Genomic DNA, 25,516 nt, shown 5'->3' with positions numbered 1-25,516 from the left:
GCCCTCGGGGTGGCGCGGTTACTCATCTCCAGGTAAATCCAGTAAATCCCCATTGAGAATGAGAACCACTTAATCACGACCACGAGGTGGTTACCCCATGTGACTCTACCCTCCCTAATATCAGGGCCAATTTGGTTGCTAAGGAGACCTGGCTGAAGTCACACAGCACACCCTGGATTCAAACTCGCGATTCCAGGGGTGGTAGTCAGCGTTAATACTCGCTGAGCTACCCAGGCCCAAACAGTTTTGTGATTTCACCTAATGATTTCATTACCAATTATTTTAGTACTTTTAAAGAAACACCCACTACCCCAAGTAGTCCTAAACACCAAATAAATAAATACTTTGTTTAAACTATTTGTACTATGTTTTGGTTTTTAATTCAATAAATAAATGTTAATATTAACAGAAAATACAAATATATATTTGTTATACAATATATAACTTTTTTATTTTTATGATTATATATTTGTATACATCCACATCGGCAGAATAAGCAGACATTCAAACACTCATACAAGAACTCAAGTCATGAAAATCTTTCTGTTCCAGTTTTAAAAAATGGAACCGGCATTGAAGTTGGTTCTCGATTTCCATTCCTAATCAATCGAGAGGTCCAACCTGCATTGCGAAGGCCAGGAGTTCTCCTGCGGGCTGGAGAGGTGGAGTTCGAACCTCCAATCCAGTCGAAGTCGGAATCGTAATCCAGCAGGTCGCAGTAGGAACGTGGTTTTACATGTCGCCGTGGCTGTTTCCGCACAGATGGACTGTCACCCAGAGAGGGTGGAAACGCTCGCCCAATCCCATCGTTGCCCTCACCGTCTTCATTACTTGAGTGACCCACACTGATCGATGAAAGCCGTTTCTTGTGCCCTGAAAAAATGGAAAACAGGCTGTTTTGAAAATGAATCATTTTGCTTGTTTACACTCTTAAAGGGCAACATGCAGGTTGAATTTATAACTGAATTAATACTTTATATTGTCTGCAGAGGTCTTTTAAAAACACATATGTAGAAATTACTAATTAAATCTCATTTGATGTAGAGATTTTGATGAAAATGTGCTAGGCTCTGGAATACGCCTTTCCCGCTATCAACGCGTCATATGACGTAGGGCGAGGCAAACAAAAGAGCTCGCGGTCAGCTCTCATTGTGTGTGTTGATGTAGTTAGAGCAGTACAGAAAGTTTTAGAGAAGCCATAATGGTAAATTATTGTGTTTGTGCTGGTTGCACGAATTCCAGCCTGTCAGGACATCGTGTCCATCATTTTCCTTCTAGAAAAAACAAGGCTTTTCGGTCTTGAGTGCGTTTTGTGCAGGTGAAGAGAGCAGACTTCACTGCCGCGTCTGTTACCACACACTCGGTCGTTTGTGGCGCACATTTCACTCCGGAGAATTATCGACCTGGAGATTTGTTGGAGTCTCGGATGGGATTTCGGAGTAAGGACCACGTGAGGCTGATTACTGATGCTGTTCCCTCAGTGCACTCGATGGAATCAAGTCCACCGTCAAAGTGTACACCGAATTTTGGCGCGGGCTGGACTGGAGGACAAAGTGCTAACGTTAGCAGACATTCTGTGCAACGAAAACGAGGACTTAGCAGAGTAAGTCTTACTTTTAATTATTTTAACTCTTAATTTGCTCATAATTATAGGCCTGTGGGCCATCATAGGCATGTTCGTCCACACCGGAGAACTCGGTTTCTTCATTCGCATTCATTGTAACCTGAGCTTGAACTTGACCAGACTCCTCAGCCCATCGTCACTTCGGTTAGTGCTTTATAGACGCGGAAGTTATTTTATCACAATTTATCTCAAAATATCGTTAATGGCTAAATATATATTACTCCAGTTCAGAAAATCTAGTTGTTTTATCATCAACATACACTATGCTATATAGGGGTGTCCAACCTGCATGTTGCTCTTTAAAGTTAAAATAGGAATTTCAGCACCATTAGTGGCACCAAACAGGAATTGGCAAATTCATTATTTTAAACAGGTTTCTGTAGCACTTCCACCGTCTGTAATTGGTCAGACCAAAACATGGCCCGCCTAAAACTTGCAACACTGTTTGAGCCAATGTTGCTATAGTGGGCTGGTTGAGATGTTCAAACAAACAAAACAGATATATAGAAAGTCCCACATAGCTAGGCTTACTTTAAAGTTATCCCTTTCATATTAAGCTGGAAAAGGTGAAAGCATTTTAACAAAGAATTTGTAGGCACTGTTAGCCTCAGTCACCATTAACTTTCACTGTATGGAAAAATGTGTCAACATTGTTCACAATTTCTACTCCAGCATTCTGTTGAAAAAGTTCATACTTTTAAGCACTTTCTCACCTTTTTGTAACTTGCCACTCAGCCTCAAGGCCTTCCTTTCCTCAACTTGGTCACATCTCTTGTATCTTTAAAACAAAGAAGTTTGAAAAATCTAGTGCCTTTAAAGAGGCCTTGAAAATGAATAAAAAAATCTCAGTCACATCCATGAACGTTCAGGCCACAATAATAATAGACATCTATAATACTTACACGCAGCACTGACGTTTTGTGTTGGGACCACCAAACTTGGGTTTGTCCAGGCAGTTTATGCACTTGCCACAGTCCTCTTCATGGAAACAGCCTTTGCACTCACCACACCTTCGGGACCGGGGCCCAAACAAGTGCGCTCTACCTTTGTGAAACTTTGGTTTCCTGTGTTCTTGTAACACAGGGCTTTCTGGGTCAGAGTGTGACTCAACACCTGCAACCATGACAGAAAATGTCAAAACACTTTTATCGATACACAATTAAAAAATAAAGGTATCGGACACCATCAGTACATTAGCTCTTGTTCCTTTCAAACCCTAGAAAGCTGCCTAGTCATGTACTCATAGAAATAGACATAGAACGCTGCCTCCTAAGGCAGCATCCTAACTTAAATAAAACCTCATAAGTGCCTGATTTGGAATGCTTTGCATAGACCGAAACTCCATGCACCACAAAAATAGAGTTTGAAGTTAGCATGTTACTAAGCATATATTACATAAAATACCTACACATTTTGGGTAACATTTTCCTAGGTTTTAATGGTACTTTTTTAAAGGCCAGTAACTAGGCTTTGAAACAAAGCTGACTATTCTTTATATTTATGAATAATATTAACAACCTTAACTAACTTTTATTATATTATGATATTCATTATTATATTGATATATTACATATACATGTATAAATAATCCTTAATTAATAGAATAATAATAACATATGAATAAATCAATTCTCTCTCTAATATATATATATATATATATATATATATATATATATAAAATTGTTATTACTCATAAATAATAAAACAGATACATGTGAATATATTAACAGCATATATACATGATAAAAAGCATAAATTAATTTGTATTATACTATCAATATAGCAGGCCATGTGTTTACATAATCTCAAAATAATAATTTTACGGTTAAATGCGATTTTATCATTAAAGGTGCTGTATAAAAAGAAATTAATGGAAAGGTACGCAAATATTGTTCCTGCTTACCGAGAGACATTACTGTAATAAGGGTGGGTTGCCCCAATAAGGATTAAATTAGGCAGAGTTTAAAGCAAATCCAGGGTATGCAGACCTGCATTTTATCTTAATTTGAGTGAATTTTAAATGCGGTTAAACAAATCAAAGATTAAACTTTTAACCAGTGGTTAAAACCTAATTTTGTCCACCATGATGGATTCTGAGCCTAGCACTAGATCGTTAGTACACAGGGCCAATCAAGCAGTTAAAAAAAAATTTGCAGCCTCATGTAAAATGTCACAAGCTTTAAAATATGGCAGAATAATACATGTTTTAAAAATTATAAAAAAAGGGAACACAAAGGTCTCGGATCGACTGCCTCCCCTCGTCAGCGCCACTGTTGATGACAGGAATGAACAGCCCTGGCTGCCGACTGAAATGAGTTGAGAAGTAACGATCACCTGTTGCTTGTAACTGCCCTTGTTAAAGGCCGAATAACGCTCTCCTCTCGCTTCTCCTGTCTCTGTCCCGTGTCCACGCATGTAAAGGATGGGGAAACCGTGACGAGCCGCTGTACATGCACACCAGATTTGAAAGCATGCTTTGCGTCCAACGGCCCAAGCTTTCAGACCATATTAAACATAAATAATATGATATACATCTCTCAGAGGGCTGACGGCGCATCCACTGTTCATTTACCTAGTCATTCATATTTAATTGTAAAATTTGTATTTAAACCGCCAGAGAGGCAAATTGAAAGTTAATCCATAACTGTGATTTAAATAAGATTTTAAATTATTGGAGCAACAGGATTAAAGTTAATTCAAATTTACTGTGAAATTTAAATCAGGATCAAATTGATGGTTAAAATGTAACCCTGATTATTTTTAAGCACTGTTTAAAGTTTGGTACAAAAGCACTATCAGATAAACCTTGATTTAATCAAAATTTTAGATTAATCCTGGATGGTGCAACTAGGGTTTTTTTTTTTCTTTCTTCATTATACATCACCTTTACAAAAACGTTTCACGATTTTACATGAGTAAAAATAACTTGTGTTTTGACAACATTGTATAGTTTCATATGGAATAATCTAAAGTTAGAATTTATTAGAACTCATTTTATATCAACAGTGGCAGCTGTAGTTAAAGTTTCAAGATGTGTTTCAGCTAGTATTTATAGTTTCATAAATACTATAATTTGTTATTATTATTATTACTATATTTAAGACTAGCTACACTGACCTAACCATGGTAATGAGGAGCTTTTCCTCCTGTGTAGTATGTATGTTCTGTTTGAATTATGTTTGAAATTAGGAAACAAACAGTATAATAACACGCTCATATAAGTAAACGTGCTCTTCAATTTTTAAAAGGGGGAGAGAAAACTTCCTGTCACTTTTGTTGTTGGCCTCAACAACAAAAATACAGGTGAAACTCGAAAAATTAGAATATCATGCAAAAGTTCATTAATTTCAGTAATTCAACTTAAAAGGTGAAACTAATATATTATATAGACTCATTACAAGCAAAGTAATATATTTCAAGCCTTTATTTGATATAATTTTGATGATTATGGCTTACAGCTTATGAAAACCACAAATTCAGAATCTCAGAAAATTAGAATATTACATGAAATCAATAAAAAAAAGGATTTTAAATACAGAAATTTCGGCCCTCTGAAAAGTATAATCATGCATATGTACTCAGTACTTGGTTTGGGCCCCTTTGCATTAATTACTGCCTCAATGCGGCGTGGCATGGATGCTATCAGCCTGTGGCACTGCTGAGGTGTTATGGAAGACCAAGATGCTTCAATAGCGGCCTTCAGCTCTTCTGCATTGTTTGGTCTCATGTCTCTCATCTTTCTCTTGGCAGTGCCCCATAGATTCTCTATGGGGTTCAGGTCAGGCGAGTTACGCTGGCCAATCAAGCACAGTAATACCATGGTCATTGAACCAGGTTTTGGTACTTTTGGCAGTGTGGGCAGGTGCCAATTCCTGCTGGAAAATGAAGTCAGCATCTCCATAAAGCTTGTCTGCTGAAGGAAGCATGAAGTGCTCTAAAATGTCCCGGTAGACGGCTGCGTTGACTCTGGACTTAATAAAGCACAGTGGACCAACACCAGCCGATGACATGGCTCCCCAAACCAACACAGACTGTGGAAACTTCACACTGGACTTCAAGCATCTTGGATTGTGTGACTCTCCATTCTTCCTCCAGACTCTGGGACCTTGGTTTCCAAATGAGATGCAAAATTTGCTCTCATCAGAAAAGAGGACTTTGGACCACTGAGCAACAGACCAGTTCTTTTTTCTTTAGCCCAGGTAAGACGTTTGACATTTGAAGCCCATGTCCAGGACCCGTCTGTGTGTGGTGGCTCTTGATGCAGTAACTCCAGCCTCAGTCCGCTCCTTGTGAAGCTCCCCACACATTTGAATGGCCTTTTCCTGACAATCCTCTCCAGGCTACGGTCATCCCTGCTGCTTGTGCACCTTTTTCTTCCAAACTTTTCCCTTCCACTTAACTTTCTATTAATGTGCTTTGATACAGCACTTTGAGAACATCCAACTTCTTTTGCAATTACCTTTTGAGGCTTTCCCTCCTTGTGGAGGGTGTCAATGATGGTTTTCTGCACAACTGTCAGGTCAGCAGTCTTCCCCATGATTGTGAATTCAACTGAACCAGACTGAGAGACCATTTAAAGGCTCAGGAACCCTTTGCAGGTGTTTAGCTGATTAGAGTGTGACACTTTGAGCCTACAATACTGAACCTTTTCACAATATTCTAATTTTCTGAGATTCTGAATTTGGGGTTTTCATAAGCTTTAAGCCATAATCATCAAAATTATATCAAATAAAGGCTTGAAATATCTTACTTTGCTTGTAATGAGTCTATATAATATATTAGTTTCACCTTTTAAGTTGAATTACTGAAACTAATGAACTTTTGCACGATATTCTAATTTTTCGAGTTTCACCTGTAATGTCCCTTGATGCATGTCCTTGTACTTGAAAACCATGAACAAAACTACGCAACATAAAAGGAACTGCAACCCGGGATACATTAAATATAGGTTACATTTTTACTATGATGGGTTGCACTTGATTTCCAATGTAAAATCTGTTCTGAATCAAAACCAGTTGAGAACCACTGAGTTAAAGGTACAGACAGGAGCAGTCTGGGTACACCTACAGTATATGTTAATTATTAATAATCATAGGACATTACTTCAAAAGCTCACACAGCTGATGCCATTTTTCATTTAGTAGTTAATTTAACATGCCATGCTAAAATGTAAACTAACATGCTTTAGTTATATAACATGTTATAGTTACATGCTATTTGTATATAAAAAATGTTTTACACATACTTTCATTACAAAAAATTGTTTCAAGTTTAAATTAGAATAAAGTGTTTGTTCAACCAAAAAAAAAAAAAATTCAGTTTTCACTCCTTTGAAGGTCATTGTAACTGATAATAATAATTGTGTAATACCGCATACCGTGATATTTTCTGAGACTGTTATCGTAACCTAGGTGCAACACACCCTAAGTGTTAAACGATATCTCACCTGTCTCTGTGACAGCTCTAGACTCTGTAAAGAGCAAACAAAAATGTGACTGCTGACAATAAGGCTTTCGACCCATCAATCATTTTGCACGTTCTCATAGTATTGCAGTTGCAGCAAATTATTGCGAATTACTGCCGTATTTTAGCCATGTTGTTCATAACAATTGTCAGTTGAGGGCGCCATTTTGCTGCTGTTGTTTTTAACAACAATTTCTGCGAGATGTCGGTCTCAATAAAGCTAATTTGGTATCTCTGGAGTGTGTTGTTTAGGAAAGGGGGTGTGGCTTATCCAACGACTCAGTCTTGTGGAAGTAGAATGGCTAAAATCACTTACAGCACCTTTAATGAACAGTGGTATATTATCAGCTTTTCTCTTTTGCTCATTAATAATTATTTGCTTTTGATTGCAGTTGGCAGTATGTGATAGTACCTTTTTCTGCAGGTGAAGGGGATATGTCTGATCTCTCATGCAGGGGTAGTGCACTGAGTCGGGGTATGTCATCAGGAATCATGGCACGAGGCTGCCCCAAAACCACAGCTGCAGCTCTACATACATGTTTAATGCGAGGACCTCCCCTGGCAGGCTCCTTGCGGAAAGAATTGAATGTAAACAACTAAAGCACAGAACAAATTCAGAAGAATGACTTGATGCCATATAATAATTATTTATGAATAAACTTTCAAAATGAGCACTTTTTGCCTCATTTTGGTCACATTTGTGTCAATTTCTGGTGGAGTGTACATATTATTACATTACAATGCAATAACCAAGACTTATTACTAAAAATAATATTCCGGGTTCAATACAAGTTAAGCTCAGTCAACAGCATTTGTGTCCACAAAAAAAAAAAAAAAAAAAAAAAAAAAAAGAAAATAAATAAAATAAAATAAAAATAGTCCCAATGAGGCCCTTACAATGGGAGTGAATGTGGCAAATTTTGGAGGGTTTAAAAGCAGAAATAACAAGCTTATAATTTTCTGAAAGCACCTACAATAATTCTTCAGTTAAAACTAATTTATTATTTGAGCTGTAAAGTAAAATTTTAATTTTTACAGTCATTTTAAGGTTTGATGACATTACATCATCATGGCAACAAAGTTGTAAAACTGCATATAACTTTCCACAGAAAAGGTTAGGAATGTTAACAAACATATTGTTTATATCTTGTGGCTACACTTTTGAAACAGTTAGGTATTTAGTTTTTTTTTCTCCCCAATTTGGAATGCCCAATCCCCAATGCGCTCGAAGTCCTCGATGAGGCATAGTGACTAGCCTCAACACGGGTGGCGGAGGACAAATCTCAGTTGCCTCCGAGTCTGAGACAGTCAATCAGTGTATCTTATCACGTAAGCTTGTTGAGCGCGTTACTGCGGAGACACAGCAGGTGTGGAGGATTCACGCTATTTTCTGCAGCATCCATGCACAACTCACCATGCACCCCACTGAGAGCGAGAACAACATTATAGCGACCACGAGGAGGTTACCCCATGTGATCCTACCCACCCTAGTAACCGGGCCAATTTGGTTGATTAAGAGACCTGGCTGGAGTCACGCAGCATGCCCTGGATTCGAACTCGCGACTCCAGATGTGGTAGTCAGCGTCTTCACTCGCTGAGCTACCAAGGCCACCAAAAATTAGGTATATTAACATTTATGGATTTGCCCCATTCACTTCCATTGTAAGTGCCTCACTGTAACCAAATTTTTTGCTTATTTTTAAAGAAAAGGAGGGGCAAGTCAAAATGTATTTTTGTGGTAATCAATAAATGCTGTCAATTGATCTTAACTCATATTGAGTCCAGAATATTTTCTTAAGCCCAAAGTGTACTTCAGTCAGATGCAAACGCTAGGTATCTGCGTACAGGAAGTGTGCTGCAAATTTCGGCATCAGCAGAGTGCTCAAGTCCTCAACACGTGCACCCCAATTTTTCTAATCGCGTGTAATCTGATCGAGCAGTATGTGCACATTCCTAGAATTATATTCACTATTATTAGGTCCCTAAGGTGACAACACTCGCAGAGGAGTCATCGCTGTCATGGAAAAGCACTAGAAGATGTAACTGCCACTAAATATCAGGAGACAAAGGTAGAAACAACAACAGTGGATTTGCACGTCAAAAGCGCATGTGTAAGGAGTTCGGGAGATACCTGCATTTGTATAACTCAAGCCTGAAGGAATATAAAGACCTCTTTAAGGGTCTAAACTCTTGGAGACAAATAGTTCAGTATCTGCTAGCAGTCATATCGTACATGCGCCAATCGCCTGTGTATGCACGCACAGTGAAATGAAGTATACTTTGAAATGCTATTGACTGTACGCAGACGCTAAGTGTTCGTGTCAAAACCAAAGTACATTTTGGGCTTTACAGGACAGGATTGTTAACAGAATATTTTCCAAATTTGGAACCAATCCTAAACGATAATGGGATCAAATGAGAATCCTTGAAGAAAAGGAAGATTCTATTGGATACTATTTTGAAATTCAGAAAAAAAAAAACTTTGGTTCATTCATTCTATAGGATACTCATTTGATTTCATAGGATTGACTCCAAATAACGATAGAAATTTCATTAATAATTTTGCACCATTTTTAAAGGGTTATTTTTTAAAGCCATCTATTTGGCATATTCATTAAATTTGTTTGATCAGTTCTACATAAACGTGACACTACCTGCTCTGGAGAGGCATCAGTCTTGTTAGGACAGGCATTTTCAATGCGTTCCTTCTTTTTTCGTCTCTGCCTCTTTGTTGAGGTGATTCTACTCTCAGGCAAGAGCTACCAAAATCAAGAAGTGGTGTGAGAAAAATATGAAACAATATTGAGAGCACATCAATTAGAAATCTGACTAAAAAGCATAGTCATAAAAAAAGAAAAAAACATTTGAATAGAAAGGTACATATTTAGCCATCCATTTTAGGTTTAATGACTAACCCCAGATGATTTAAGCTGTTTCTGCTGGTCTATTTTGATGAGTTGAACCTTGGCTTTCTTCAAGAGGTTGAACATGCGCTTGTTAGCTCCTGTAAGGCGGGGACGCTGGGAGGTATTCTTCTCCTCAACAGCATGTTCCTCAGCTTCCTCAGAAACAATTCCATCTGATTCTGTGAGATGCAGTTTCTCAAAGTCTGAGATATTAAAGAAACGATTGGACCAAAATGTTGTCAATGCTTGTGCACAAAAGATAAGTAGAATCTTAAGATAGAAGCCTTAAAGTTAAAAGTGAAAAAAATATGTAGGACAGTACTTTGTATTTAGATTAGAATTAATTAGATCATGAAAAGTTGCATTTGGGCATTCCACACCCGAATAGGGCCAGCAAGAAAACATTTATTTTTGTATGCATTTATAAAGTAGATAGGGTCACTGTTGACTTCAGTTAAAAGAGAACAACAATGAACCTTCATTTGCAAATAAAGGATTCCATAAAAACTAAATTAGCCTACCTTTACATTTATTGGGAAGTGAAATGTCTGTATGAATGGAGAATTCATCTGGCTGTTCATCCTCTTGGATATCTTTTGTCTGGTGTTGCAACAGCAACTTGGAACTCAGAGCTCGGACACAGATGGAAACCTTGCGAACAACCCCAGGTGTGTTGAGATCCTCAATCTTAAGTTTAGCTTTTTCCTTTTTCATGTCTCTAAGGGATTGTATTAGACTGGCTCCTTCCAACTCTATCTTCTGTCCCTTAGGAGGGGATGAAACAGCTTTCCCCATTTTATCTGTTGGAGTCTTTTTACGCCTTGCGAGGCTCTGTTTAAGTTTCAGTTTCTTGTATAACCTCAATTTTGAAGCATGCACTTTGAACTTTGTGGATCTTTTCTTCTTTTGGGGTGGATCAAGAAGTGTATCCACCGGAAAATCTTTGGCTGATAGCAAAGTCTCCAACTCTTTGTCAAGGTCTTCATCGAAGGTATAAATGTCTGCACTGGTGGGCTCCAGGGCTTGCCATTTGAAACCAGGATTTCTGAGAAGCGATCGTCTTTTCCCAGATGGCTTTTCCATGAGGCTCCCTGTGTCAACAGGTGATTTAGGTTTTGATTCCCAAATGGAAGACAAATCGAGATCAGTCTGAGTTTCACTCAGATCATCTTCATCCTGAGATTGAAGAGCTCCAGGTTCGCCTCTTTCACAAGAATCTTGCTTCTTCGATTTCGGTTGTAGACCTAGTTTCTTTTGGGAGTTTCTTCTGGGCAGTTCAGACATACCAGCATCATCCATGAACCTTTTTGGTGTTTTGATCACCCGAGAGGATCGGGCACTCACAACTGGCATTATGAAATGTCGTATGTTCTTCATGAACTTCGCTTTGCTGCGCTGAATGTCTTGATCTTGGTCCAGTTTCTCGTTCAGACAATCTTTTTCTACTTGATCAGATATAGGATCTCCACTGGTGTCCTCCAATGGCTTGGATAAGAGCTTAACTCTTTTTATTCTACCCTCTATGGACTGAAGACTCGAAATTCGTTTCCTCTTGTACTTTGTTGAAAACATGCCAACAAGTGTAGGCTCACCTTCTTCAGAGCCAGTAGTTGGTAGACAATCTTCAACTACCTCAACCAACTCCTTCTGTCGCAGCTTTGGATTTTTTAACTTGCGTCCAATAAAAACCCTTCGTCTACGTCGGGCACGTTTAATTCGCCTACGTATAGAACGAGGAGCCTCATCTCTAACCGAAGGCTCTAAAACCAGAACCTCTTTAGTCTCAGTTGATGACATCTCCTCCAGTTTAATCTCCTGCTGGGCCTCCATCCCAAGGAAAGGACTGGTTGGAGTTGATTCAACAGTCTGTTCAATTACCTGAGGTTCAACTGCTTCAGGTAAAGTTTCTGTACTTGTTTGAATTAATTTTTTTCCTCTTTTACGTGCAACTTCACCTATTTTCATTTTTGGTTTTGATTCTACAGGTGATGGCACTATTGTTGGTGATATTGATGATTCCTCCAACTGAGATTCAGTTTCAGTTACAATTTCAGAAGCAGGGTTTTCTTCAGATGGGTTTGTTTTAACTTTTCGTCTGTAAATTGTCCAGTGTTTATGTTTAGCACGCTTCTTCCTGGCAGCATTTTGCTGTAGCCTGTTCCGTACTTTGGGGACTGGAGGAGGAGTAGTAATTTCCAATAAGCTCTCAGTCTTCTCTAAATGTGATTGGTCTTCTACTTTTTCAGGGAGTTCTTCTATTTCAGGTGACATTGTGACTTGATTAATTAAAAATGACTGCGTCAAACTGTTGTTTTTGCCTGGTGATGAGGCAACCTTTATTTGAAGTGGCACAACAATATCTTTAGTGATCAGTTCTTCAGGGTCCGTCTGAGTGGCTTCCTTTGGATGTGCTTCAGTGACAATTTCGGACCTTTCAACGACATCTGCTTTTTCCTTTTTTGAGGACTCTTCAACATTCTCAATGGTCACTGGGTTCTCTGGGCTTTCGGGAGTTACAGTATTGGCAGTATTTTCCAAGTTTTGTGGCCCCTGTGAAGTGCCAATCTCCAATGTGTTGGAAGGAGTGGATGTGGATTCTTCTGTAGAAACATCTACTCCCTCAGCATATTTAGAAGGTTCTGTCTCTTTGCTAGGGCTTTCTAGCATTTTGCTTAGATTCTCTTGAATTTGGGAATCTTTGCTTTTGCTATCTGCTGGTTTACCTAGATTTTCTTCGACATGGGTATCCTTGCTTTTGCTCTTTACTAGAGTAAGAGTCCAAAGAAACTTGCAGCGTTTCTTGCGAGATCGGGCTTTGGGGTTTCGTATTCTGGTCAGTTTTAGACCTGGAATACCAACAAAATCACTGTCAAAAGAGAACTTTCCATGAGGATCATCTGCTGTGTGACCAAGATCTGTTGCTGATGGTAAATGGGATTCCAGATTCTTTTTCGATTCCTTATGATTCTTCTTCCTTTTCTTCTTTTTTTCCTTTTTCTTTTTAGAAGGTGACCTGGATTCATCAAATGTTGAGACTTCCAACAACGACTCTGCCAAACTCTGGTCTCCAGATTCCGGTGTAAGATTTGAGACCTTACCCCATTGTCTCCTAATTACAAGCTTATTTACTTCAGAGCCCTCTTGTACCAACTTCTCATCAGTTTTTGGTACCGTACTTTCACTGGACAGTGAATTTTGAGACTTTCGGGTTGATTTTCTTAACTTCGCTTTTTGGTCACTGGCCTCTTTTTCAGGATCTGTTTGCGGAGTGGATTCTGATTTTATGTAAGCAGACCTCCCTCGCCTTCTGGTACAAACCTCATCCTTTACCTCACCAGCTGTGCATTCCCTTGCTGGTATGTTAGTCTTTAATTTCACATGAGCACTTGAGATTTGGGCACATTGACTCTCCACAACTTCAGATTTGAATTTGATTCCTTTCTTCTTTTTACCAGATTTATGTTGCAATGACGGGACAGTTGTCAATGTCTTTTTAGTCTCCAATTTGATGGTAATCCTCGGAGTTGATTTAGTCTCCCGTTTTGTTGACCCTCTTTTACTCCTGGTTTTAGAAGACTTCTCTGATCCTCCTCCTCCACCACCACCATCATCATCATTTACTAATATGTCTTTTGGAAGCTCTTGACAATGAAGTTGTAGTGCAGCACCTGAATCAATTTGAGGGTCTTGTGAACCTGCATTTTCTGTTATTGGAGCCACTGCACAATCCAGCCTTTGACGTATTCTCTTAGATGACTTTGCTGAAGCATGATCACCTAAAAGTGGACAATTGAAGATACAATTAGGTTCAATTAGACTTAAATTATCTTTAATCCCATGATCCCACTGTGGTTAAACATATTCAAGTGATTCAAAAAAACATGCAGCCCTCAACACTGCGAAAAAAATCACTTGACACTGTGTGACAAAAATGTTTTTATTATTAGCCACTGTCTAGCAAATATTTCTTAATATCTTTTTCAGTTCATTACGCTTCTATGTCGTCAAAAGTCTGGCGAGTAAAAATTTAAAATGTACTAGCCAATGCCGATTGTTTCTCCAAAGTGTCTGTAGATGTTTGACATGCCACAGTTGCCACTGAATATCAAGTTGACAAAATGTATCTTTTAAATAAACTATGCCAACACTGTTTATTCTGGAGTCCTTGAAGTGATACTCTTGATGTACATAGGGAAATTATTATTAAGTGTTAAATAACATAGGATAAATGTACAATCAATAAAAATGATGCAAACAAAAGAAACACTTTGGGAGAACGTTATCATTATTTGCATCTGAAGCCACACTTACGTTTACAAGGATTTCGTCCAGAGGGAAACAGAACATTGCTGTTTGCCTTTTCAACTGCAAAGCCTTCGAATTCAGTTCCCTGAAAGTAAAATAAATGGAAATGAGAGTCTGCATAATAGAATAACAACTATGTAATAGGACTGGGTATCACAAACAACATTATGACATATGTCAATTTTGAACTGAATTTTTCCTAAGCAAAATTTAGTTTAACAGCTGTTTATAAAATAGTTTACAAAACATATAATTTTGCATCAAATCAAAACACAATAGTCAATAAAGATAAGAAAAGAAAAATAATGATTTTACCACAAAGCAATTTACCAGTTCCACCAGGATTTTGCAGCACTTTTTCCTGATTTTATGGCCCAAAATGTCTGAATTTGCTGCAGCATCTCTTAAATTTTGTGCCTCAGACAATGCAAGAAAAATCAAACTTTGTCTAAGTTTAAAATAGATGTGCAATAAATATTAGAGGGGTGAGTCTCTGGCTCAGCGGTTGAGGCTCTGGGTTGCTGGTCAGGGTTCAAGCCCCAGCACCGCCAAGATGCCACTGTTGGGCCCTTAAGCAAGGCCCTTAACCCTATCTGCTCCAGGGGTGCTGTATCGTGGCTGACCCTGCACTCTGACCCCAGCTTAGCTGGGATATGTGAAATATGGGATTTTTGAAAACAAATAAATTTCTCTGTATATATGCAAAAATGTATGTCTAATGTGCGACAAAAATAAAGACTTCTATTCTATATCAGCTCAGAAAGGCATTCATTGTCAATAAAACTTAAGAAAATATTTGTGGAAATAAACGACTGTTTAATAATAATGTTTATCGGTTAGGGGTAGGTGTAGGGAGTGCTTTATTGTCCATTTAATAATTTTAATATATATAGTCATTTACACTGTGTTATTATTGCATATACTGCATTTATTACTTTATTACTGGATCCTAATATTATCTGCCACTATAAGTATAAATAGCATCTAATAACTATTTGCACTTATTGAAAAGAACTGCTACTTTTATATAGTGTAAATAGAATATATCGCTATTTTTCACAAATAGCCGCTGCCTTCAGATTATGACACCTAACCAATAAAAAGCATGCTGCTATTTTTTTATCTAAACAGAATTATATAATTGGTCAAGCGCAAGTGTGGAAAGCCCGTGCTCTCTTCAAATAACCCTGCGCTAAATGGAGCGGACTGTTGGATTAGTCGTCGTATAGAGTTTATAATGAGAGAAGTGGCAAGCTAACCAGGGACCGGACGAGGCTGAGGCTAGTGTTAGCAGCGCAGCACAACCAGAGGCAGAGGCTAGCTGTAGCGGCAGCAGCAGCAGCAGCAGCGCACAGTCTATTTATCAGGTGTCTGACCCGGCGTTGTCCTTATCGATCGTGGACCTGCTGCCTTTCATAACAGAAGGGGCAAATATCCAGCCTCAACCCGAGATGATGGTTTGGGCGGTAAGGTGCGCTCCCTCACTAATGATCTGCTGTGTTGTCAACTCCCAAATAGGGAAAAAGTGGTTCTGTAGTTTAAAAGAGTATCTCAGTTTTTCAGTTTTTCTTTAGAACCTTATAAAAAATATATTAAAAAGCACAAAAAAATATTGGTTCTCCATCAAAACACACCATTACTTCAACTGATTATATTATTATTTTTGTTTAAGCATTGTAAATCATTTAAAAGTATTGAATTATTATTTAAAATTCATCTATTCCAAGCTATTAATTTTTAAGTAAAAATGGAAGCTGCTGGTCCAGGATGAGAGATATATCTGCTTCTATGGGAGTGCAGCTGTCAGCTTCTCCTCTCCTCACCTGCACAGGTGATAGTAAAGCAGTTTAAATAGCACAGTTGTTGCTTCAAAAATGTATCAAGCGTCCCGTATGCACCGTTCCATCTGTTTGATCTGCGAGTAGAAGATAAAACCTTTATCATCAGGTGTGCGCTGCTGTCCTGACAAACGAGTGACCGGCAATGACAAAAGCCAATGAAATGGAGAGCACGCAAGAGTAGAGAAAGGCAGGATAATTACACTCATCTTTGTTTTATAATTATCCTTGTTTTACAGAATAAAAACATCACAAACATCTCCCAAACCACTGCCACATCATTATTTTCTTCAGTGTTTTCCCCCGTTGTGTGCAAATCAGTGCAATTATGGCTGCAAGCTCGTCTTTCATGTTGTTTGTTGGCTTCTCATCATGAATAAACTCTCCCGTTGCTATGTACGTGAGTTTGTGAAATAAATTCGGGATTGTAGTTTCATTCGGGCTTCTCTCTTGCGCGAGCAACAACCAGGCTTCCCTCAATATTGCGGAGTGCAGAACTCAAAACTGATGTGACCAATTTCAATTCTAGTGAGACTTTTCTAGCTTAAAGCATTACGGAGGAAGTCAAGTCAAACCTCTCAAACAGCAGGTAGACCTGACATACCAAACAGCACTGCGGAGGAAAACAGCAACACTGTGCTATGTGCAAATTATTACATCATCACCTTTACAAAATTGTTTCACGGTTTTAAATGAGTAAAAGTAACTGTTATATTTTGACAATGTTATATTTTCATATGGAATAAACTAAAAGGTAGAATTTATTAGATCTAATTTTATTTCAACAGTGGCAGCTGTAGTTAAAGTTTCAAGGTGTGTTTCAGCTAGTACTTATTGTTTCATAAATACTATAATTTGTTATTATTATTACTATATTTAAGACTAGCTACACTGACCTAACCATGGTAATGAGGAGCTTTTCCTCCTGTGTAGTAAGTATGTTCTGTTTGAATTATGTTTAAAATTAGGAAACAAACGGTATAATAACACGCTCATATAAGTAAACGTGCTCTTCAATTTTTAAAAGGGGAGAGAAAACTTCCTGTCACTTTTGTTGTTGACCTCAACAACAAAAATAATGTCACTTGATGCATGTCCTTGTACTTGAAAACCATGAACAAAACAATGCAACGTAAAAGGAACTGCAACCCGGGATACATTAAATATAGGTTACGTTTTTACTATGATGGGTTGCACTTGATTTCCAATGTAAAATCTGTCTTGAATCAAAACCAGTTGAGAAGCACTGAGTTAAAGTTACAGACAGGAGCAGTCTGCCTCTGTCATGCACCTGCAGTATATGTTAACTGTTAATAATCATAGGACATTACTTTAAAAGCTCACACAGCTGATCCTATAATTCATTTAGTAGTTCATTTAACATGCTATGCTAACATGTAAACTAACATGCTTTATTTATATAACATGTTATAGATACATGCTATTTGTTTATTATGTTTATAATTCGGTTTATATTATAATTCTGTTAGCTTTCTTATTTATTCTATTTACATTCAAAAGGGAGACTTTTTTTTTTTTTCACACATACTTCCATTAAAAAAAGGTTGAGTTTTAATTATAATAAAGAGTTTGTTCAACCAAAAAAAAAAAACTTCACTCCTTTAAAGGTCATTGTAACTGATAATAATAATAATAGTGTAAGACTCTCATCAAATTTAAATGTGGTGGTCTAGTACTAAAGTTACTGAAACTAACGTGCATTGCAAAAGTGCTGCATTATATTGATACGAATGCAGCTGCATCGATACACGCATTGCCAAAGAGAACATATATATTGTTGTATAAGCCACAATATTAAAACCACCAGCCTAATATTGTGTTGGTCCCACTTGTGCCATCAAAACAGTGCCAGCCCGCATCTCATAATAACAATCTAAGATGATATTGTACAGAGCGGTTATCTGAGTTTCAGTGGACTTTGTCCGTTCAAACCAGTCTGGCCATTCTCTGTTGACCTCTCTCATCAACAAGGCGTTTCCATCCACAGAACTGCCGCTCATTGGATGGTTTTTTTTTGTTTATGGCATCATTTGGAGTACTGAGTGTTATGTGTGAAATTCCCAGGAGATCAGCAGTTACAGAAATACTCAAACCAGCCCATCTGGCACCAACAATCATCCATGCGATTATCTAATCAGCCAATCGTGTGGCAGCAGTGCATAAAATCATGCAGATAAGGGTCAGCAGCTTCAGTTAACTATCAGGATCCCGAAAAAAAATGAATCTCAGTAATTTGGACCGTGGCATGATTGTTGGTCCCAGACGGGTTGGTTTGAGTATTTCTGTACCTGCTGATCTCCTGGGATTTTAATGCACAACAGTTTTAATGTTGTGGCTGATCGATGTATGTAACAGGTTTACCTGAACTTTTTTTCTTCAAATGGCTGATCTTGTAAAATGGCTGAAGTGTAGATATGGGACACTTTTATTAGAAAAAAGTGACAGGGTAAGAAATAAATAGAACCTTAAAACATGAGCAGCACACAATTATTAAGAGACAATTATGCATTTAGAAAGGGGTTGATATTTCAAAAAAGTTGAGACTTGTTTCTCTCAACTTGAGAAAAGTTGAATTTATGCATATTGTAGATAGGGATGCACCGATACCACTTTTTTATCTTCCGATCCAAAATCTCATTATCGCCCGATACCGATCCGATAACAATAACAGTGTTGTTTTTTGCATAATCAGGTTAGACTATCATTACATTGTTGTGTGGAACTAATCGGGTGTGCTCTTAAATATGTAAAGAAACCCAAACCTCTAGCTACACACATTATTTCAATATAAAACATAGCTTCTTAAGAAACACTTTATTATTAAATAGTATACTGCATATTGTAGCAGTAATTACAGTATAAGTCATCAGTAGAAAAGAAGCCTTTTTTTTTTTCTTCCCAAATTTTCTCTTTTCTGGTGGGTGTCTTAGTGAAAAACACTAAAAACTTTGTCATTTGTAACAAAAAATCTCGGCAATAATTAAAAAATAATTCTGTTGTCGAATAGTCGCTTGATGTCATTTAACTTGAGATCATATAAAACTATAATGATGACGTGTGAGACGAGCGCTACAGCTCGAGTGTCTGATAGAAACACAGATCACAGCTTGGTGATGTATCTTTATTTAATTCTTAATTGAAGTTCAAATAATACTGGAGTGTGACATGTAAATAAGCACAAACTCTAGTTAATAATAAAGTGTTTCTTAATAAGCTATACATTTCTATTGAAATAATGTGTAGTTAGAGGTTTGTGTTTCTTTACATATTAAAGAGCACACCCAATACGTTCCACACAATAATGTAAAGATAGTCTAACCTGATTATGCAAAAAACAACACTGGTATCGGATCGGCCGATACGGAGATTTCCGATATCAGAATCGGCAGAGAAAAAGTGGTATCGGTGCATCCCTAATCTAAACTACTTTAATGGTGTTTTATTGGTTCTTTTATGTCATTTTTGGAGCTTGACAGTAACGAACATGACTAACACACCGTATCGGATTTGGATCGGGCTCTTCGGACCAATCCCCAATCTGTCTAATAGCTTCAGTATCAGAGCCGATACTGAACCAGGTATCGGATCGGTGCATCCCTAATTGTAGGTGAAGTCAGGTGAGCATTTTGTGAGATTCATCTTGTTAACAACAAAGAATTAAAACAGAACAATGCAGTAATGCTCTTATGGTGGTTGACAAAGATGTGATGGGAGAATTAGGGATTACTAGGGATGTCCGTTTAAAGCGTGAGAGTGAATCTGCTCTGAGAAAGAGAAAATTTACGTTTGCAGAGGTTTAATTACAGTGCCATATTAAAGGAATATTCTGAGTTCAATTCAAGTTAAGCTCAATCAACAGCATTTGTGGCATAATATTGATTACACCAAAAATGTATTTTTACTTGCCCCTCCTATTCTTTATATATGAAGAAAAAAAAAAAAAAAAAAAGCACAAATCTGGGTTACAGTGAGTTACTTACAATGGAAGTGAAGTGAATGGGGGCCGATTTTTGGACATTAAAATACTCACCGTTTCAAAATTATAGCCACAAGACAAGCAATTTTCAAGTTAACATGATTTTAGTGTGATAAAATCACATACTTCCCTTTTCTGTTTAAAGTTATAGCCAATTTTACAACTTCGTTGCCATGACGATGTAATGTCAATAAACCCCAAAACATTAAAATGTCTAAAAATAACAATTTAAACAACTTTACAACTCAAACAATATAATATTTTTTTTTTTTTTTTTTTACAGTTTTAACAACATTATGCCACAAATGCTGTCAATTGAGTTTAATTTATATTGAACCTGGAATATTCATTTTATCTGTATAATGCTGAATATTATGCTATGTTGAATATAATCCAAATATCAAATGCCACGTCTGATCAATCAGTCTAATTAATTTACTGATTAATCAGTAAATTATTATTATGGAACTGGATAAGCATGCACATCCATTAATTAAATATTTTGGAAAGGAATATTTAGATCATAATAATCAAGAGATAATTTTATAAAAAATAAAATACAATTTTGATGAAAAATATTTAAATATGCATGTAATGTAATCAGTGACCGTTTGTAAGCATCATATGTAATATTTTCTATCTAATATTTCCATTTGTAGTCACCTTTGTCCTGCTCTGGGCTGATTTTTAGTCCCAGTACATCTCTGATGGCTCATTTAGCCCGTTAAATAACAGTACTTTAGCTAAATTTTAAAGGGAAGGAACTGTTTTGCATATTTCTTTAAAGTAATAATAATAAGAATAATAAAAATGTTCAATCTTAACATTTCTTGATTCAGGCTTAAAATTGTGAAATGAGTGAATCGTTACACCCTTATGTATGACAACTGCTGCATACATTATCAAAACCTCTGAACGGAGCAATACAATAACACACTATATAAATTCTATACAAGGTAGCATGTTGCCAGAGAAGGTTAGCAGTAAACTTCATAAATTCATAGAAATTCACAGAAACTGTAAACGTCACAGACTCTAATACACAGTTCAATGACCCCATATACAGTATGAGACTACTTTGACCTTCACCTTCTAAGTATCACTTTTTCCCATTTTAGTTGGACGCTTCTGCTCACAGAACACAGTGTAACATTTCCACGCCAGTAGTATGTGATGCCCAGCAGAACAAGCGCTCCAGCATAAAAGCAATAGAAACTGAACTCATGAAGAGCAATTTCTAGCCAATGAAATATTTAGAGCAGTGCATAACTTTACCAAACATATAGTTACTACATAAATTTCCATGAATTGAAAGATTAAAAAAAAATTCAATGAGTTTTCCAGGCCTGGAAATCACAATTGTAAAATTTCCTGATATTTCATGTTTTGGAAACTATTGTAACACTGTGCATAACACTGACTGACCAAGTTCAGTATGCATACATAGAGTTGCATCCCATACCATGCATCCAATCTGCAAACTGCTCTGTGCTATTAACACATGACCCGGTGCATCAGTCTACCTAAGGATGACCCCTGCTATTCTCTCAAATAAGCATAAAACTAACATCATTGTTCTTCCCTGCAGGTAATCCCACCACACTGAATGGCGTTATCAGCAATCTGACACAAGAATCAACTGGTGCATGCTTACAATATATAAAGAGTATTTCTTTGTGCAAAAAAATAGAGTAGCGATATGTATATGTAGCATCGATGGGTGTATGCGTTAAATAGCAAATTGCATGATCTATGCCTCTGTTTCTGTTGTGAGCTACAATGCTAAAGTAATGGCACCCCCTCCCCCTCCATGTTTTAATGTAACAGCAGACACTGCAGTCGCGGAAACATTGTTTAAACACAGTAACGAGTGAATGCACGGATACAGCTTCAATTTTAAACAACATTAGTGTAGCAACAGTCCTATATGTGTGCCATAGACCCCTTTAACAGCCCCTTTAATAGGGCAGATGCGCTGCTGCTCGCATGTCCATTTTGTTCAACGCAGCTTGCGATTGCTGAGCAACTAAACTTGTATTCCTGTTCCTATCCATGTAACATGGCAATGCAAAACAAGGCCACGATTGTGCATTAGTATATCACTGTTAAATAAACAACAACGTGCAAACATGCACTCACCTCTTCGCTTCCACTGGAGCTGTATCCAGCCTCTCCCAGCCTCGTGTAACTCGCCTCTATGCCGAGAAGGCGCAAGTGCGACGGGTCCTCGTTCAGCGCGAACTCCAGGCCAGTGGGCCTCGGGCCTCCGCTGGAGTAGCTCTCATCTTCGTCTGTCCCAGAGCGGCCGAGCTGCCATCGTTTCTCCGAGCGCAAACGGCTCCGCGACGACCAAGGCCGCCCGGGGAAGCGACCCCGCGCCGCGCCCACACCGCCTGCGCCCACAACGGCAGCCGCGGTTGCTGATCCGCATCCCGCTGCCGCCATCATAGCTTAAACAACAACACCGATAGATAGGAACTCAGGGTGAGAGAAGAGGGAAAGCGCCAGATGGAGAGGGAGGGGGAAGGCGCGAGGTGCAGTATGGGAAATGTAGGCTGGGAATTATTTGTAATAGTAGTTTTGAAGGAGCATTTAAATGGTCACAACTGTCTAATATTGAAGCTACCTAAATCACGAGAATGTAGACCCATGCATTCTATTGTTTTATGTAATAATAATAATAATAATCATAATATTACACTCATGACCAGGTCTTTCGTTTTTTAAAATACGATTACGAAATATTTCTATTATTTGATGGACTTGGACCACTTATCCATAAGTGTGATTTTATTTATTTTGTAATAATATTGAATATTTAATAAATAATATTTTTTTTAGTGTGACATTCTTTTAATTTTAGATTCCCACCTAATTTCTATTACTGTAATGCAAAAGTGATACAAATGCATAAAATGCTGAAATTATATATTATTGAACTTGTTAAGTATTTGTACATCATGTTAGTATTTGTGCCATTAATTTATGCTGAATTAAATGAAAACATAATTGTATTTGCTGCAGTAGGCCTAATATACGTTTCATTGTCATGAAAATATATTTTCATATTTTGTTTTACATAAAAATAAGGACCAATACTTTTATTTTCATTTTCAAATAGACACAATGTCCACCAAATTCTATTTACTGTAATGCGAAACAACACTGATACTGATATGGAAAATTATTAAACTATATATTATTGAAAATGTGAAGTATTTAGGCTATACATCATGTTTGTCTTGTGTTCTTTTCATTTATGCTGACTTAAATGAAAAAAAAAATAGCTACAATAAACTACTATAAATACATTTTACATGAGCATTTTAAAATACGACAGTTTTTTTCCTTTCATTTAGGATAAAATGTGACCTGTACATGTTTTGTGAGATTCCCCCTTTTCTACACCTTGAAAACTACATTACCCATCATGCAAAGCAGCAGAGTTGACGTCACATGATATGAAGTTTTCGTGAGGAAGCGGAACCATAAAAGTTGTGTCACCCTCGCCTTTGTTGTGATAAACCATCCGTTTTGTCGTCTGAACTCGGCGTTTAAGGTAGACACCATTCTTAATAAAACAAATTATCGTTTTATGTTTATATATAAGGAAATCTTAGGTGTGCTTTCTGTAAAAGCTTGCTCGCTGTTCTGTAGAGTTGTTTTGACTGAGGTACAGAATAGGTGGAAATTGATCTTATTGCTCTTACATTCTTTAACATTTTTCTAAACAGAGTCTTTGTTTTATTCCAGATTAGATTATCTGATTTCATGACAAGGCTGTAATAGGGCCTTTATTGCGTGATATTTAACAATAATACCAATTTCTCTCTAGCTTCATGTAAATCACTATTTTTTTGGCAGTACTGTCTTGTGTAGGCAGATGGCAGCAGTGTTTCAATATATTGATCAGTTCAGTTGGATATCTTTCGCTTAATGTGTCAATGAACTTCTCCTTGTACCCAGGAAACCCACCACAACATCAAAGACTGAATCCACTATGAATCTTGAACGTATTCCCAATGAGGAGAAACTTAGCCTTTGTAGAAGATACTATCTAGGTATGATGACCACTTTCATGACTTGTACTATGTTTTCTGTTAACATGTAGTGACAATGCTGTGTCAATTTCCTCCACAGGTGGTTTTGCATTCCTCCCCTTTCTCTGGCTGGTTAATGTGGTGTGGTTTCTCAAAGAGGCCTTTTTAAAGCCTGCTTACACAGAACAACCGCAGATTAAATCCTGTGAGTGTGTGACAGAAAACATGTGAGCCATAACACTTAAGGCTTTTGAGGAACCTTATATGTAATGTGTACTCGCATAATTTTAGGTGTCTAGAATGTAAAGTATACTTTTGCTCTCAACAGATGTAAAGAAGTCCGCACTGGGGCTCTTACTGTGGGTGGCCGTGCTGACGACGTGGATCACCATATTCCAGCATTTCAGAGCAAGGTGGGGGGAGGTGGGTGATTACCTCTCCTTCACCATTCCACTCGGCACAGCCTGATGAGATGGCACTGCATTAATATACCTCTTTTTTTTATTCTTTCCATTTTTCTCCTCTGATTGACAAGATGCTCCCTGGCTAATTTTACCACTGTCGTTGCATACAAGATAAACTGGATCTGTCTGGGAGTTGTTATATTTTACGAACTGATGAATTCATTTTTTGGTTTAGTGTGATATTATGGACACATGCACTATGCCAAAACGCAAGCTATTTTATTTCCTGCACTACGTAATAAAATACCCGTTCCCTCTCTTTTTTTACTTTTACGTTTTAGCCGGAATATGTATTATGTTATAATTGAGATAACACAATAATATGACCAATGCTGATCATGACCTCTTAATGCTTTGAAGAGAATGTATTAAAATAATAAACTTAAGGCCAGGCAGGGCAATCCAAAATAAAGTCTTTGAACTTTATTTTAAGTCAGTTGATTTGACATGTAATTATACTGTGCACAATGAATAATTGAGCCATTCATTTATTTTTCTTTGGCTGAGCAGCAAAGAACAGATTTTACCAATAAACATGAAATTAACTGTTTGAATTTTGTTTTAATTTGAAGTAAATTTGAAGTCTAATGTGGAAATAGTCTGCTGGTTTGTCTTATTATGATAATCAAATATTGATGCATTTATCAAAATGTACAATATGAATAGAAATACCATTGTGTATTCATTATATTTTTAATCAGGACCCCAACAGGAAGTTAAAACAAATGAAGGAAGAGGGAGATTAAATTACTTGTTTTATTTTCTTCAAATTACAATTTGTTTTTAATTATTAATTGAATTTGCAATGTTTATATGGAATTACTTCCATCTATTCAGTCCTGCAGTGTGACCACACATTTTCAGCATAAATAAGCATAA

At 37.3% G+C, this 25,516-nt stretch overlaps 3 protein-coding genes across 3 annotated transcripts in view; 1 reads left to right on the top strand and 2 right to left on the bottom strand.

Annotated features, from left to right (window-relative positions):
• Positions 1–11,793, bottom strand: part of LOC127629858 (histone-lysine N-methyltransferase 2B-like) — a 61,754-nt gene extending 49,961 nt beyond the window's left edge. The window contains exons 1-7 of the mRNA XM_052107135.1: positions 10,515–11,793; positions 10,003–10,196; positions 9,742–9,846; positions 7,500–7,656; positions 2,527–2,737; positions 2,338–2,402; positions 622–873 (exon numbers count right to left, since the gene is read on the bottom strand). Coding sequence (XP_051963095.1) covers positions 622–873; positions 2,338–2,402; positions 2,527–2,737; positions 7,500–7,656; positions 9,742–9,846; positions 10,003–10,196; positions 10,515–11,790 — 2,260 coding nt within the window. The 5' untranslated portion in view covers positions 11,791–11,793. The remainder of the gene's footprint in view (positions 1–621; positions 874–2,337; positions 2,403–2,526; positions 2,738–7,499; positions 7,657–9,741; positions 9,847–10,002; positions 10,197–10,514) is intronic.
• Positions 11,794–11,800: 7 nt separating this feature from the next.
• LOC127629472 (uncharacterized) lies at positions 11,801–22,578 on the bottom strand. Its single transcript, XM_052106571.1, has 4 exons — positions 22,273–22,578; positions 14,305–14,383; positions 11,977–13,769; positions 11,801–11,836 (listed from the first exon to the last, which is right to left on the bottom strand). Exons 1-4 carry the CDS (start codon positions 22,576–22,578, stop codon positions 11,801–11,803), a joined length of 2,214 nt encoding a protein of 737 aa, XP_051962531.1.
• A 999-nt stretch (positions 22,579–23,577) lies between these two features.
• LOC127630114 (gamma-secretase subunit PEN-2-like) lies at positions 23,578–25,248 on the top strand. Its single transcript, XM_052107547.1, has 4 exons — positions 23,578–23,692; positions 24,100–24,194; positions 24,274–24,378; positions 24,502–25,248. Exons 2-4 carry the CDS (start codon positions 24,134–24,136, stop codon positions 24,639–24,641), a joined length of 306 nt encoding a protein of 101 aa, XP_051963507.1. The 5' UTR covers positions 23,578–23,692; positions 24,100–24,133; the 3' UTR covers positions 24,642–25,248.
• The last annotated feature ends 268 nt before the right edge of the window (positions 25,249–25,516 follow it).

This window comes from Xyrauchen texanus, chromosome 36 (assembly GCF_025860055.1).
Source record: "Xyrauchen texanus isolate HMW12.3.18 chromosome 36, RBS_HiC_50CHRs, whole genome shotgun sequence".
In the NCBI taxonomy this organism is placed as follows: Eukaryota; Metazoa; Chordata; class Actinopteri; order Cypriniformes; family Catostomidae; genus Xyrauchen; species Xyrauchen texanus.
Note: the sequence above shows the minus strand (reverse complement) of the source record. Positions and strands in the feature narration are given on the sequence as shown.